This window comes from Gallus gallus, chromosome 4 (assembly GCF_016699485.2).
Source record: "Gallus gallus isolate bGalGal1 chromosome 4, bGalGal1.mat.broiler.GRCg7b, whole genome shotgun sequence".
NCBI lineage: Eukaryota > Metazoa > Chordata > Aves > Galliformes > Phasianidae > Gallus > Gallus gallus.
Window position 1 is genome coordinate 17,681,444 of NC_052535.1, and position 16,723 is coordinate 17,698,166.

The 16,723-nt window shown below is 40.0% G+C and overlaps 2 protein-coding genes across 19 annotated transcripts in view; both read right to left on the bottom strand.

The window, feature by feature from the left end:
- Positions 1–12,101, bottom strand: part of MTMR1 (myotubularin related protein 1) — a 34,032-nt gene extending 21,931 nt beyond the window's left edge. For 4 of the 14 annotated variants that reach the window (XM_046941136.1, XM_046941135.1, XM_046941139.1 and 1 more), the window contains exons 1-9: positions 11,849–12,101; positions 9,006–9,111; positions 6,564–6,587; positions 4,346–4,399; positions 3,116–3,191; positions 2,123–2,217; positions 1,799–1,906; positions 1,285–1,386; positions 503–586 (exon numbers count right to left, since the gene is read on the bottom strand). In XM_046941136.1, the coding sequence (XP_046797092.1) occupies positions 503–586; positions 1,285–1,386; positions 1,799–1,906; positions 2,123–2,217; positions 3,116–3,191; positions 4,346–4,399; positions 6,564–6,587; positions 9,006–9,111; positions 11,849–11,979 (780 nt within the window). In that variant the 5' untranslated portion in view covers positions 11,980–12,101. Of the gene's footprint in view, positions 1–502; positions 587–1,284; positions 1,387–1,798; positions 1,907–2,122; positions 2,218–3,115; positions 3,192–4,345; positions 4,400–6,563; positions 6,588–9,005; positions 9,112–11,564 lie in introns of all 14 variants that reach the window. The other 10 variants (XM_046941138.1, XM_046941137.1, XM_420356.8 and 7 more) reach the window with 7 other exon arrangements.
- A 120-nt stretch (positions 12,102–12,221) lies between these two features.
- The window catches only part of MTM1 (myotubularin 1), a 42,400-nt gene continuing 37,898 nt past the window's right edge, over positions 12,222–16,723 (bottom strand). For 3 of the 5 annotated variants that reach the window (XM_004940860.5, XM_040700177.2, XM_046941143.1), the window contains one exon: positions 12,222–15,410. In XM_004940860.5, coding sequence (XP_004940917.1) covers positions 15,243–15,410 — 168 coding nt within the window. In that variant the 3' untranslated portion in view covers positions 12,222–15,242. The remainder of the gene's footprint in view (positions 15,411–16,723) is intronic. The other 2 variants (XM_420357.8, XM_040700178.2) reach the window with 1 other exon arrangement.

The window sequence follows — 16,723 nt, forward strand, 5'->3', positions numbered from 1 at the left end:
CTGATGAAAATTCTGCTATGCTACACTTAAAAAAAAGTATGCCCACATTTTTATCTTAAATAAGCTATAAATTTCAGGTCATCAGATTTTATCATAAGTCAAAGAAAGACTTTCCTGTTTATTATCTTTAAAACTGCTATGCAAAACAACCATTTCAATAGACTGTACACTCAGGTAAAAAGTGATCATATATTGAAATAATAATGTTGCAATTGGGAAACTAAATTTACAATGACAAACTAAGGTTACTCCTTAGCTTAATCCTGCTTATTCCAAAGCAGATCTTTACAGAGCCTATGTTTTCTTAAAACAGCACTTGGAAAATGAAGATTTAGGAACACATGTTAACACAGATCAATTTGCTCAAGTACCTATTGTGTCCATCACCTTTAGCAGGTGGTCAGCACTCTCAAAGTCAGGCCACTCACTTCTATGATCTTAACATGAGACTGAGATAGTCTCTGCAGGGAGCCAGAGCTGAAAACTTTCCTATGCAACTTACCTGCCTCTTATATTCTGACATTGGATCATATACTTTCCAACCATTCACAGCAAACTTTTCTTTATAGCTGAATGCAAAAAGAGGCTAAAGATAACAAAGCAGAGGTATTAATTATTATCTGATGGGCTGTAAGTACAATAAGCTCCAAAACACAGAATCCTATTTCAAATGTCACATTTCTAGAACTCTTCAACAGCAGGTACAAACTTTTCTATCAAGAATGGACAACATTTTGCTAGAAAGTAAGTTAAAGACAGTTATTTCTTTCAGTATGTGCCATGTAATTAATAAAATCAAGAAAGGAAAGAGAAGTAAAGTTACTTGCCTGTAGCCATACAACAGATCAATAGCAAAGCTAGGATGAGAAAACTCTTCTACCTTCTAACCAGTTCCTTACCCACACAATCAAAAGTACATTTGGCAGATAGCCAATAATTAAACTAATAGTATCTTTCCCCCCCCAAGAGAACTTCCCCCCCAAAAAGAACTTCCATACTGAACTACCTACTGCAGAAAACAAGACTAATAACATGATTCTTAATCATGTTATTAGGAAAATCTAACGAGTTTTGTACAAATCTGCTAAAACTTCACTGATAGCAGGATGTAGCGTAATATTTTACAAGTGCAAAAAGGAGACAGTGTCACAGTAGCTTGCCGGCTCTGTAACAGATTTTATAAAGCAATACTTCAGCGTCTGTTTCCCAGCACTTCCAGTTTCCCCACCTGCACATTCAAGAGAGGACAGACCCAGACACCTTTCTCTGCACCTGAAGACGTACCAGTCCATTAGAAACGGGGAACGCACGTGTTACAAGGTTTTCAAAAATCTCCAATCTGTTCTGCTCTTCCTGTTTATAGGCAAGCCGCAAATTTCGCATATCCTGTCAAAAATAAGTCACATTATTTTATCCTAGAGTAAATTAAAAAAAGATAACAGCAATTATAAGAAACATGACAGAAGGAAGGTATATAAGTAATGCTCGGCCACTGACATCATTTGACCCATGTCAGAATGGAGTTTCATAACTGTACTGGATGACTACAGCTGTTGCAGTATCTAGCAACTCTAATGACAACAGCCATTTTTCCTTTGAATTCACTCTTAGGACAAAAGGCAGCAGTGCTGAAGACTGCACAAGTATCACAAGAGGAATTTAAACGCGTTATCTAAATGAAGCAATGTTCAAATACACGGAACTGAGCAGACAGAAAGAGCACACGTATGCTGATTCGTCTCACAAGAAAACAAAATGAATATACTTTTAAAATGAATGTATCTGTACCATGTCATACCTTACAAACTATTTCTATACCACATGAGTTGTCTCCATGGCTTTGTACTCCAATTTTTTCAACTCTACTTATCACTCCAAGAGGAACATCAACAACAAAAGGTGGATCCTGAAATTCACATACAGAGCAAATGAATTTTGTTACATCAGGTTTGGAACACAGTCTTGTATCATTCATGTGTTTCATTAGGATCAACTACAATTCCCATTCAATAGATCACTGTGGAGCATCACCGTTCACTTACAACAAATTCGTCACTTTCTGAAATCTACTTCAGAAACACTTATACCTGAAAGAAAATGCAGATAGATAGTGAACTCTTACCCTTTCAACACTTTTGATATACATTCTGAAATCCGTCACTGTCAGTGTACCACTGACTGCTCCCATAAATGGACAGATGTACATAACGTCTTTAGCTGGAAAACAGACCAATTGAAGCTTTGTTTTACTATTACAGACATTTACAGATATTTACAGACATAAAAATCTATTTCAGCTAAAGAACAGCAAGATTTTTGCAGTTCCATAATAAAGTAAGATTCAGATACTCGAACTGTAAGAAAGAGGAAAGCCTGCTCTACAAATGCTACCAGGACTGAAAGAGATGTCCTCAACAAGGAAAAGAATTCCTCACTGCTTCTCAGCACCTACTCAGCAGCCAGGACTGAGCTTAGGCGTGTGCGCGTGGCAGGCAGGCAGGCAACAAAGTCCGGCATGCTGCTGCTATACTGAGCTGCAGGCAGCACTGGTCCCTGCCTCGCCGTGTAAAGTACCCCCACTCACCTCTGAGAGAAAGCATGCAAATGGTAGTTATTGAGAAGTATGAGACTGACCTCAAAGTTATGTGCCTGTGTCTTCACATATGCTTTTATCTGAAAGACTGCATACTGTTTCCTAAGTACTGTACTACTAATGCAGAGCTTGGCATCGTAGGCCAAAGTGAAATAAATCTGATGTAGAACTGGAAATGAAGTTTTATGGAACTTTCTGTTCTTTGCTATCACAATTTAAAACTTTTCAATCTATGAAGTATTCTCAGCATCTCCAAGCAGAAACACAACCTGTGTTCCTAATATGGACCAAAGTCACCCTTGAAATAGAATGATAGATCTAAATGGACAAAGTCATCTTATTGAACTGATTACTCTTTCATGTTTACATTTGGATTTAAAAGACAAAGAAAAGAATCCAAATCCTAATCCAAAATGGCAAGACTTCAAAAGAACAAAACTCAAAAATAGAATATTATTTCCCTTTGAGTAAACAAACTAGTGGATTAATAGTACTCAGTGTAGTACTTGGTAGTGTGCTTACCAATAACTTTGATTGATTCACCAGGAAAAAGCGGAGCCTCTTCCATCTGTGCTAGTTTGTTTCCATCCCGCAGTGCCTGGCAGAAACCCAAAACTATGAGTAAATCTCACTTTCCATCTGCACTGCATCAATATATTTTGATGAAAAGTGCTTTAACTACTAGATTACTGGAACACAAATAGTGAATCTTTTTTTCATAAGGCACAATTGTATTAAACAGTACTGTATTGAAAGAGGCAAGATGTGGTGCTATAAATATTACAAAGACATACATTAGTAATATATTAGTAACACAGCATTTATGCAACAATTGTAGACGTGCCGGCTACATGTAGCATAGGAAAATATGAAAAATACCAGCCCAAATTTGCAGCTATTAATTTGTTAGTCTTTTGCTAAAAGCAGCTATTATTTTCTAATAGCAGTCAGAAACACCCTGACATGCTCTTTTATGGAAGAGGTCCACTATGGGAGTTGTGGATCCAGAAAGTCAGGTTAAGAACAAAGCAAAACTGAATATGGAAGAAAAATTGGCGATTCTAAACTAAGGGCTAGTTTACAAATTTTCCTGTAGGTAAGTGGCTTCATTGCTGAATGACACAAGATTGATCCTCTGGGTCCTTTGTAGGTAGCTAAGATTTGCTACGAATTTTAATTAACAACACAGTGGTTTGCAGGACTCTAAGGGGACATGCGAAAAAAGGAGCTCTTTCTTGTCAACATGATGAGACATTAAGGTTTCAATTTTGTACATCTTGAGTGAGAATAAATATAATGGGCTATTTTATAATGAAAATTTGTCTTCCCTTGAATTACAGCTCTGATCTACATACAAATAATTGGTAGGATTGGCCTGCCTCCAAACTAAAGCAAAAAAACTACTGCAAGCCTGTATTAAGTAACTTCTAAAAACATTTAAATTGATGTTGGGTTTTTATTTTCTTTGTAACTACCGGATTTTTATATGTAGCATCCAATCACAAGGAAGATAACATGCAGACAATGAGCTGACACTCACAAACTCAAAGGACAGCATGCTGTCGGACGGGGCCTTAGCTGCAATGGTTGGACCACAAGTCATCAGATGAAGACCCTACCTAGCACATAGCCAAACACACTAAATACTTTCTACAAATCCTCTAAAAACGAGAAATACGAGGTCTCAATGTACTGCACTAGTGTACAGTACTCGGCTACACAGTTAATGAACGAAAGGTGAGTAAAACTTGCCACCTGATCAGCTTCTGCTTCAGAATGATAGCCATTGTGTCCATCCTGAATCTCCTGCATTGCATGAGGCAGCAGTAGGGCAAGAGAGAAGTAACAGGAAAAATCATGCACACAACACGTGAAAGGACAGAATCTTTTCTAGTTTCCCCCTTTTTTCTTTCCTTAAAGAGACAGCATACACTTTAACCCCAGCTTCGATCTCCAGAGCTCCCCACTCCTGGCACAAAACTCCTTCCACACAACATATTCCAAGCTATTGAGGCTACCCATTTAACGTTATTTGACACAACACAGAATTCAAAGTTTACCTTCTTTTTCACTTAAGAGACTGGGCTGGTACACAAAAAAAAGAAAGTATGTACTGTCTTTTTAAAACAAGCAACTTCATAGTGAAGAAAATGAATTCAAGGTATGCCACATGCTTATAAATAGAAGAAATTGAGTACAGCTTGCAATAGTAGCATTAGGACAAAAGTCATGCAGTCTTTCAAGGAAAAAATAGTTTAAATAGAATTATTCGGTCAATTTCAGAAATATGATACTGTATAGGCCATGTTTTAATTAACTTTCAGTTTCATGGTTTCACATTTATCCCATAACTTCTGCATTGCTGTGAAGGTGACTCAGTAACTTTAGAGAAGTTACAATTATTCCTCAGAGCAAAATAATGCAAATGAGTCACTTTTTTACATATATATACATATATTTTGCATCATAATGGCAGCAAACCCTGACCACTTATTAAATCTCTTTAATAAACTTCATGTCCCTACGCACTCCAGGTAGAAGCACAGATGTCACTGGGTCAAATGAAGTAATTGCTTTGGCACGTTCAGCCAGAACTGTTCTTCCATGTTCTTTCTTTCAGCATTAACTAGACACAAGCTGTGTTTGTGACATTTCAGTGTTCCCAGCCCATGTGCAAACTTTTCACTTGGAAGACTGTAAAATCCAGACTCGGTCTAAATTTACAATTGTTTGCTAAAGTCAAATTTTTCTTTTAACAGTACTGCTACAGAGCTCCCCGAAAAGAATATCTTCAGATAATTTGAACTCTACAAGTGCTTAAAATGTTTTCACCAGTAAAAACAAACAAACAAACAAAAAAAAAACTTTCAAATTATAAGTAAAGAATTCCTGGCATCTAAGCATTGACTGAATTCTGGTAAATGGAAATTGCTTACATTCCAACCATACAAGTTTTGCTTCTGAAATTAAAGTACACATAGTGATCCCTGAGAGAAAACTAGGAAAAGGACCAGCAAAACACACCAACAGATTGTAAAGCAATGAAGGACAGAGAAGTACAGCAGATCACTCCAAGATCAAAGCCCTTACAAAGGGCTAAGAAAAACCGAGGGAAAACAGTCCATTCCTGTCACTCACTCCTCGCCAATTATTTCAAGAGCCTTCTATTTAAAAATAATAATAATAAAAAAAAATCAACTTGTGAACATTTACTAAACACATCATTTTCAACATGTAAACAAGAGATAAGAAAGGCATCATTCAGACTTCATTTCTCGGTGTGAGACCAAACAAGAGCCCTTTGTTTGAATAAAAGTGTTAGATACATTTCATGAACAATGTCAGAATGCTGTCCAGATCATTTCTCACTCTATACATGCTACTGAGAGGGACGAGAAAACAATGAAGAATAGGCAAGACCTACAAAATTGTCATTAAAAAGATGCAGGTCGGTGCACCAGCATTCAACTTCCAACCCAACTTTCCATTCTACAACAGGACTGAGGCAATTAAGGCAGCACAAGTACAAAAGCAAGAATGAATGTGAATCTTATTTAAATAGGCTGGACAAAGATGCAATGCTTTCATCCACTAACACTCTTTAATGCAGACACTACATCAGAGGTGCTCATACAGTACTCAGCAGTCAGAAGCACATAAGCCTCAGCTGCAGGCAAACATTTTGTGAAAATTAATGTGATAAAACTGAAGTTAATATTGCATATTTGTAATGTACATTTAAATACATTGCTTTCTCACACGTTGACTTTTATTGCTTATGAAAACACAGTAACGGATATGAAGCATTTCTATGGCAAAGAAGCTGCTGCACTGCATAGAAACACGGTCTGAGTGGTTCATAAAAAGCATCAACGAAGTAAAGAACAACGTTTGACACACCAAGATGTCACACAGCACAAAGGACAAACAGGCAGGAGGCCGTTTTACTACTTGCCACAGGTAACCTTACCCGAATATCAGGCCTCCTGTACACCTGTTAGTTAAAATATCACATGTTATCCAACAAAATGCACAGCTTTGATTCATTAAATACATGACAGCATTTGTCAGATTTTCAAGAGAACTCTACTTTCAGGCATATTCATTACAGTTGAATTCGAAAGCAAAACAAAACAACCCTATGTACATATAGCAGCTCCTACTTGCAGAATTAGGCAAGAATTCAGAGCAAAATTTTGCTCTGAAAGTATGCTAGCCACTTTCATTTAGTGCTGAAACAAATGCCAAATTCTTGTGAAAAATTCACTCCTAATCACTCTTTTATTCAGTGCTACTGTGACAAGAGAAGAGCGAGCCCAGTAGTCCTCTGAAGTGAAAATAACAAGCCTGTAGTAACAATGATGAAATACAACCCCCAGATCTTTTGGATTCTAATGGCGAAGCACAGACGGCTGCAGCTCTTCATTAGAATCTCACGATCAGAGAATGGCCAGGGTTGGAAGGGATAATGAATCTCCAACCTCCCTGCCACAGGCATGGCCACCAACTTCCACATTTAATACTGGACCAGGCTACCCAGGGCCCCATCCAATGTGGCCTTGAACACCTCCAGGGATGGGGCATCCACAACCTCTCTGGGCAGCCTGTTCTGGCACCTTACCACTCTCACAGTCAACTTATTTCTGAAGGCAGCCGCACCCAGCTGCTGCTACCTGCGTGACTCCCAGGTACAGCAGTGCCTCCTTCAGCAGCAATGCCAGGCAGAGCCCCATGCCACCCTGCAGCTCCCTGCTCACTCAGTGCTTGCCAGGTGGGACTGTTTCTTACCATTAAACCAACGTCACCCACCTTCTTCCTAAAGATGAGGACTCTGTGTTTATTTCTTAATGCTGAATGTACAGCCCCAGTTTTTCTGGATCTATGCTACCCACACATGTGTTTGCAGTACTGACTGAGCACCTGCAGTACTGCTGAGGCTCCATGGACACCAAGCGCAAAGGAAAACCTTTCTTAAAGCACAGACAAGATTCAGGTCCTGAATTTAAATAAAAAATTCTAGGACAAAAATTATATGGTGTTATGCACGAATATGAGAGCTCAAATCACATCACAATAATGGCAAATACTTATTTATTTATTTTAAACAAAAATTCTGAATACCGGAAGGCTTATTATTTTTTGTTCCTTTGTTTCTAAGAAACAGAGATAACGCATCTAATTAGGCCTCAAAAGTCTTAGTGCTCTTAAGTAATAACCAAGGTGAATTTGCAACAGAGAATGAAGCTACTCAGAATACAAAGGCACTCCTTACTCCAGAGGAATGCTGTATAACTCAGAGATAAACTGGGCACCAAGCTTACACACTTGCATTTTACCACAACAAAGTCTTTGATTTCCATGGCACAGACAACTCTGTCAGCTGTAATGCACCGTCCCAGTGTTCTGTCCAAGTCTTTACCCTTGACCTGAGAGCTGCCCATCCTTTACAAGGGTAAGGTGCTGACAGTGCCAATGACACCAAGCTCCCTGAAGGGAATTTTTAAACAGACTATGGTCAGAAACATTGTGAAGTTTATCTTCAAGCATGGGCAGATTCTGATCTGCAGTCACAGAATCTAAAATACACTGGTGCTGGACAGCAAACTCTTAAGTATAGTGTTTATTAGCAAATGATTTCAAAACTAGTTAAAAACAAGAAAAGCAGTATTTTCATCTGGCCATTTTACACCAATATCAAATTCTTTTAGATCTAGGACAAAAGCAGCAAGTACATTCTGCACCAGATACCAGCAGCCTGTTTTTGTTCACACAGGTGACTCGTCATGTTCTCAGACAAGTTCAATTAACTGCCTCTAAAATGGAAAGAGCAAATGAACACAAAAGAACAGGTGTAAAAAGCATAATGAAACCCATTAGGTAAGGTATGCTCTGCAATTGTTAATGACAAAAATATTGCTGGGAAGGAACAAAAAAAGGGGATGTTGTTTAGTTTCACATTAATTTCTCTCTCTTTGATCAAATCCAATGAAAAAATGATAATATTAATATTCTTTGAACAGTAATAAGACATGCTTTTATTTATTTCTGGTGAAGTCTAGAGAGATCAGTTTGGTACTCCAAATGACACAAAACAATTTCAACCTACAATTATTAATTAACTTTAGCTGTTTTTGTTGTTTTGTTTAATGTAGTAATCAAAAAGAAAGAAAAGTCATTCTTGACATTTCATTCAGAACCTTCAGTTTTCCTGTACGCTTCAATGCCGCTACTCTAACTATGAAGGAAAACACAGAACAGATTCAAAAGATTCCTATGTACAAATGAGACGCTTCTAGATGTGAAACATTCCAAGATCACTGAAGTACTTACCACCTGACACTCGAAGCAGCAAGGGCTTTCCTGACCACTTACTCTAATCCGAAAGAGTGAACACGCTGCTTAGGGCACTTACCCGATAGTCTCTGGACACACCTTCCGAAGGGACAGACCCAGAGATCTGACTGGAAATGGTTGCAGCTATCAGCTGTTTGCACCATTCAACATGTGATCCTGTAGGGCTACAGAAACAGAATATTTAATGTTGTTTAACAATTGTTCTGTTACAAACAAAAACGTCAGCACAGTGGAAAGGCAATACAGGAGTGGAACAGCAAAGGGACTAGGGTAGATAAAATGGTGTTACAAAGGAAAAGTGCTTACCCGTCTCCAAAGATCCAGGCTCACAAGAAAGACCCCACAAGGGAAGGATCTCCAACCAGAGATCCTTCCCCAGTGGCAGTTAGCCCGTAAATTAGGTCTAAGAGAGGTGGTGCTAGGCTCCACTCCTGTCGCACAGGTGAATTATTGTCACCTGTGCTCCAAGGGCTGACCCAGTCCTTCCCCCGGGTGCTCAATCAGTGGTTCAGGCTGTGACTCAACAGTTCCCCTACACATTCAAAATGTATTTTGAGAATAGCATGGCACAGCAATACAAAACAAGGCCATAAATGAGTGTCAACACTATACAAAAGGTTTCAGGTGTCTTTGTGGGCAGAACACAATTATTTCTCTGAACAAAGGAGGTAAAAGAATTTTACTGGACCTTATCAGAGATGTAGAGCTGTCAGTGGGCCAAAAGCATGCTTATGGTCCTCGGGCCTTGTAAAAATGTTCGCTTCATTACCCAAGTATAGTTCTTTTTCCAACATTCATGCATTTTTTTTTTTCTTAGAGCCATCACTGAATGAATTGGATAACTAACAGGAAACTCCTCATACCTTTATTGCTATTTCCCAATTGTTTAGTAAATACTCCTTAAAATTAAACCACTCCATGCTAGCATTTAAAACTGCAAACTACTGCTGTGTTGCATTCTGTACTAATACTATACGTAGAAAATACATGTTTTCTAAAGAGCAGTTTCTGATTTAGCCATATTTTTATATATTCATATAATAATCTCCGAATAATGTTAATGACTGGCTTTCCCAGTGCCAGATATCCACAAGAACCCTACAGACAATGCATCTGAACAGCAGAACTGCACTAAGTCTGAGATGATGCATTTTGAGAGCAGCTGCCGGAACTAGTGTGGCTTAAGAGTTTCAGACTGCCAGCAGCAAGGAGGAGCTGCTAGCCATGGAGAGGTGCACCAGCGCTGCCCCAAAACAGGCCTGCCCCACAGGAAGCCAGGAAGGCTGGGGAGCCCGCATGCTGTTGCAGGCTCGGCTCATACAGGAGATAATTGTCACTCCTCCAAACAGGTTCGCTAGGCATTTGTGCAGATGTAAAGCCTGTTCCCAAGTCAAATGTAAACCAAAATTTTAAATTTGTTTTTTAAATTAATTCACAAACTAACTTTGAATTCTCTGAGCATCATGTGACACAGAAGCAAACCACTCTATACGCATACCCAGCAGAACACACACATAACTGGGATGTTTGGCAGGTGGGATAACAGCACAAGATGACAAACCCCTGCACAGCCAGAGGCCTTTCCTCATACTATTTCTGCTAGGATAGGCAGGTGCATGTAGCCAGAAATTAAAGATCTTCAAGAACTTCTCTGACAAATTTTAGTGGCTGCAGAATTGTACACAACCAGATCACAAAATGCAATTTTGCAAGTACTGCATCGATGATAATCCTGCCCGAATGAGCAATACGCTTCTAAACCTGGGAGCAGTACTGGACTTGAGTTCAGATTCACTTAAAGAAACTTACAGCTAAGTTTTGCAAAGCGTTTGAGCTAGATATCTCCAGTACTCCTCTGCTGAGCTCGTTTATTTCACCTTCCTTCACATCTCTTGATTTCTATTATATCTCTTTAGGGTTAGCTTAAGCTTGTTTCCAAAGGAGCATTTACTTGTTAATTAAGAAAAAGATTTATCTGTGGCTGATCTTCAGCAGGTCCCACTCGCTCAATGCCAGCAGAGGAGGGGCAGAGGTGCCCAGCTCTGGTGCGGCACTGCCTGGCAGAGGGACTCAGCTCCCCATGGGTGTGCAGCACAGTGCCCAGGGCTCCTGCTGCTCCACCCCAGATCACACACGGTGGCTCATCGTGGTATACCCAGAGCAGCACTGAAACCGTTCCAGGGTTCAACAAAGGGGAAAAGAAAACTGAGATAAGGAGCACGCAAGGAAGGAATAAAAGATGTGTACTTGAGTGACTGACTTCTTAGCAAAGATTTCCAGCTTTCCTAGAACAACGAGGTTTCTCCTAAAAGAAAAGTGATGGAACACAGAGATGGAACTTAGGAATAATTCCTAAGTTTCCTCTTTTCCTCATCTGGGGTTAATTCCGGTTCGTTCCTGCTCTGGGTAAGGCTACCTCAGCCGAGCTCTGCGCCTGCCCCCAGCACCTGCCCACCCACCGAGCCGCGCAGCCCGAGGTGAAATACGCGCGCCCGCAAAAGACAACAAACAGAACAAACGGCTGCAAAAGGAAAACCGGCTCAGGAAAGATAAGAAGTTACGTAGGTTCCCCAAACCCCAGCCAAAATCCTGCAGGCAGCCCCAGCCTTCACCGCACCGATGACGCTAATCGCGAGAAGCACACAACCGCAGGCAGGAAACTTTGACAAGGGCCAGTGCGCTGACGGAGTTAAATCCGCCGTTTGTTAGCGCGGCTAGACAAACATAAAGGCGCAGATTGGAAGCGCCAGCTGAGCCCCGGTCCCAGGCGCCCGCCCGCGGTCCCGGCCGGCCGGCAGGAGAAGGGGCCCGGAAGCCGCGGCCCCGCGCGCAGGGCAGAGCAGGGCAGCGTAGGCCGCAGGGCCGTGGCTCGGAGGCGTAGCGCGAAGCCCGCGCGCTCACCTGTCCAGTGTCTCGCTGCTGGCCTGCCGCGAGCTAGCCCCCGCCGCCGCGCCAGCCCCCGCCCGCGCGGCGGCCCGCCGGCTCACACCGCCGCTCTCCGCCGCCGGCCCGGCCGCCGCCGCCCGCTCCATGGTTCCAGCCGCCAGCGGGACGCACAGCGCCGCCGGGATGGCGGCTTCCCGCCCGGCCCGGCCCTGCCGCCTCAGCCCGGGCCCCGGCGGCGGCCGAGAGCTGTCACCTGGCGGCTGGGTTTACCCATAGGCCTCCGCGGCGCCGTAAGGGCGGGCAGCGGCGCCGCGCGGAGCGGGAAGGCGGCGCCGGGCGGGAGCAGGGCAGGCCCGGCCAGAGGGAAGCGTCTGAAGGAGGCGAATGGTTGAAAAGAGAAATCTTTTATTTTTTTTATTTTTTTCCCTTCACGCACACACAGAGCAGACGGAGCCCGGACTCCCCTCCTGCCCCGCTCCAGAGCGGCCCTGTCATCGCGTGGCGCGCCACGGCACTGCTGCAGAGGCCCTGGTCTCAAGCGTGATACAAACGCCAGACCGAAGGAAAAAAAAACACACAAACCGAGCACAAGGCAGAGCTTAAACATACTTCCAAAGGAGGCGGTATGTAAATCTTTCATAGGTACACTCATAATGGTGATGCTGGGATGGATAAGGCATGCAGCAAAGAAGGCATTCTGCAATAACTTCCCACTACAAAACAGGGCGATCACCCCAGGTCCATGGAAGGAGACAAAAAATAAAACAAAAACCACAGAAACAGCTCAGACCAATATTTCACAAAGGACAGCAGGTAGCTGTAGCTGCTGATCTTTACGGCCCAGCTCTTCCTCTTCCCCTCTCCCAAAACAGGCAGTCATTGCCCATGACTTCCTCGTTCACTGCCTCAGGAGCTTCCTGCTGCCCGTTTCTGTCTCGGACAGCTGCAGCACAGAAGGTAACACGCTAACTGCCAGGCAAAACCCAGCAGCACAGCAGAGGGAGGCTCCATACAGACGCAGATATATTTGCTTGCATCACATTTCAGAACGACAGCCCAAATACTCATTTAAATGGAAAGGAGCTTCCTATTAACATTGATCAATTTGTGAACTTACATTAACAATAGCTCTAGCATAGTGTTTTCCAGAAGGTATTGGATTAAAAACATCCTTATGTTTGCATAATTAATATTATCATGACAAAACAGAATTAAGTAGTATCTTATCTGCTGACTTGGAAAAAAAAATCAAGCCCAAATACAGCTATGCTAGAGAGCTTCTAAGAGTGGCATTCAAACAAACCAATAATATGAAGAATGGAATATATGTAATGAATTAAGTGCATAAAGATCCTTTCCATTATATTACACTTTCCCCCCACACAACAGGTTATCATGTAGTATTCACACAGTAAAATATTTTCTGAACTTCCCCACACTGCTCAGAGATGTCACCAAAGTATTCAACTCAAACAGAGAAACATTAAATATTCTAATAAAATTAGCTTTATATATATGTATCTATGTACATATATAAACTACAAGTAAAAGGCAAATATACCAGAGTATGCATAGTTTTCAAAAGTGTATCTCAATCAAGTATCTTCCTTCATCTGAAATAAATGTATCTTGTTCACCTCAACAAGCCAAGCTTTGGGATCATGGCATTTCATGTTATCTTGGAAACACAGTGAAAGATACGAAGGGAGAATGAAATTTAGATGACAAAAATAAGTCATATATGTTTAGAACACACATGCAGTATGCTCTGAGCTTCCCTGAAAAACAAAAAAAATAGTGGAACTCCATGTATATACTGAAGCAAATCAAGAGGCGGTACACTTTTATTCCTTTGAAAAAATACGATTCCTAAAAATATTCAGATGTCCTCTAAATTTTGACTTACTTTATGGAACTATAGCTTTAAACTTAGTTTTCATATGCAAAATATTTACACATTATAAACTCGCAGAATTTCTAATAAACTATATTATGTATACTTACACAAAACTTAATTTATATATAATACTATTATATCCTGCTGATCAAAACTCACTGCATGTACAATAATTTACAGTGACAGAAGCCACAAGCATCAGAACATTTCATTTAAAATAACAATATCAGAGTCCTCTACAAATTCAGAATTGCAAAATTTCCTGGATTGCCTGAATATCGTTAAACTTGTGAGAATATGCAAAATCCTAATTAAATATCAAGTAGCAAGGTCTGTCTGTCATAAGAAATGCTTGCAACTATTAAAAAAATACCTGAAAAGAACAAGTTAAAGATTTACAAAATGCCTCTGAAATAAAGACCTCAAACTAGAACTCAATGGAAGGTTCAGTGTAAGTAAATATATAACTATATGCAAATCTCATATACCGAATCCCTTAAATATTTAAGAATAAATTCATTAAACAAAAGTTAAATATACACTGAACAGTAAACTATAAATTTACAAGTTTTCAACAGTATTCAGAACTGATATATTTTCTTTTTTTTGCCTACTTTGGTATACAAAGCTCCTCTAAACAGGCACATTTATTTTTATAAGACATACTCAAGCTTTGATACAATGGCTGTTGCTGGATATTTAAGCAATGTCCTTGTGGATCTGTTTTTAATTATATAAACCTTACTTAGAAATGTTTTGTTCTGTATTAATCCAAAAAGGCAATACAGCCAACAGTAATAATTTGTAATATACTGCAGTGCTCAACAGTTAACCAAAACAGGGCCTCTCAGAAGCCAGTGCAACTGTCATCTGTTAAAAAAATACAATAAAAAAAAAGAATTTATTTTGATACCTACTGGGCTATCTGCACTGTTTAATTAAAAGTATGTCCTTCCATCTTTTCATTTATTTTGAAGCAAGAAAATTTAGAATTCTCAGATAACCAAAACATTTTAACTATTAACTTTTCTCTGAAATCTTACCACGTAATTTATTTTTGCCTCACAAAGTCCACAGCCATATTCCTAACAGGAATAGACACATGGCTACTTTTACACAACGTGAATATTCCTCTTTATGTTAATGTGTTTTATTCACAACATCCAAAACTGAGCATGAATTCCCTTGCAGGAAAAACAGACCTACAATGTAATAAGTTATTCTTATGAAAACAATAAATCAATTTCATTTCAAACTGTACCAGACTTTCCAAAATAACTCTAAAGTACTCCATAACTAGAGGTTGATTATTCATGTTCCCAGTTTACAGGTTCAGAAAGGCACATAGTGGAAGAGTTGGTTTTGTTCTGAAGTCCTCCTCGAATGAAGACAGTCTAAAATACTTTGTGTTAGGACAATCTAATGTAAGGCAGTAAAATACTCTTCTTTATACTCTAGACCTATGTTAAGCACCACTTGCTATTATGATACAGAAAGAAGCCGACATTTTCTTCAAAAATGTGTTTGTATTTGGGACATCATTTGTGAGGGAGACGTTGATGAGGCTGATGAGTTGGATATCTTAGAGTTATTTGTGATCTGTAGTTCTTCAAGTCTCCTCATATAATCATCTCGCAATGCAAGAAGCTCCATGTAACGCTGCTCCACTGGATTTGGCTGCTAGAAAGAGATCTGTATTAGTCCTTTATCACTGTAGTCCAAGTACATCTACACAAGCTGCTGTACTACTGTAATATTTGTCTTTTCTTGGATTACCAAGCTATTTATTTTTATAATGCAAGAGCCCTCTGGGTTCAAACTGTTTTCATCCAAAGAGAAATCTTGCTTTACAAAATAGCTCTTTCCTCAATAAAAATCAGTCAGAATTTCTCAGAGATTGCTATCTAATACAGTGTGTTTATATGGGCGTGATTATCTTCTCCACAGCTTTTCCCTTCTTGACTTAAAAGGTTTTAGATTGCAGAGTTTAAATGTTTTGTCTTCCCTAAAAAAAAAATAGTTAGCCAGACTGAAGATCTTTGGCTCTGCTGATCAGATGAAGATGAAATCTTCAGTTTAAGTAACTACCCTTACTGTTAAAGTTTACTTCAGTGCTTAAATAGTAGCTTTGCAACTGTGTGTAAATGAAAAATAAGTGCACAACTTTGTGAATTCTCAGAGCACACCAGACTGCTCACAGCCAGAGTACCTTAACAACACCTTTTTTAAGCTTAGCTTACTTTACACAGATGCCCAAAGCAGATACAGAGACTGAGCTTACTTTGTTCTATCTACCTGTCAAGAAGTTGCTACTGTCTCTCAATTAACCTCTCAGAGTAATTAATAACCAAATTGCAGAAGCAAATTTAAATACAGTACCAGTTCAAAATCAGCTGAATGACTGAGTCTCAGACACAGCATTCCCTAGGCACCCCAGATAAGGGAGGTGATAAATATTGAAGCAAATGTGGAAGTAGGATCAATGACTGAATCTAGTTACTAGGAGGATGAAAGACATAGGATTAATGATACTGCTTGTGACAGACTAGACTGTTCACTAGACACAAGTCTGATGCCCCCAGCATGCTTCTATGTCACAGCACTAACAGGGTCATCTCAAAAAGCTGTCTTGTGCTCCGCATTCACTAGTTAGATACTTAACATGAACCATACGTTTCATGCGCAAGAGAACAACTGGTTGTGTTTTGTACTGAAATGTAATGAAAATGAGGGACCACTAGCAGAAGCATAGAACTCTAAATCACATAGGTCTGCATTTCTAGTAGGAAACTACTTCCAAAAGCCTTTCCTGAATAATGGCAAAGAATTTCAAAGTAGATTTACAGCTAATTTGCATGCCCCATAATCTATTCTAAATTTAATCTTTGGACTCACTTTTTACAAAATGCCTTCTGTTGCTTCACAGCAAGCAACAGAAGCTTTAAACAAAAGCTTGAAATTAAAACTGGCAACAAACTTATAACAAAATATAG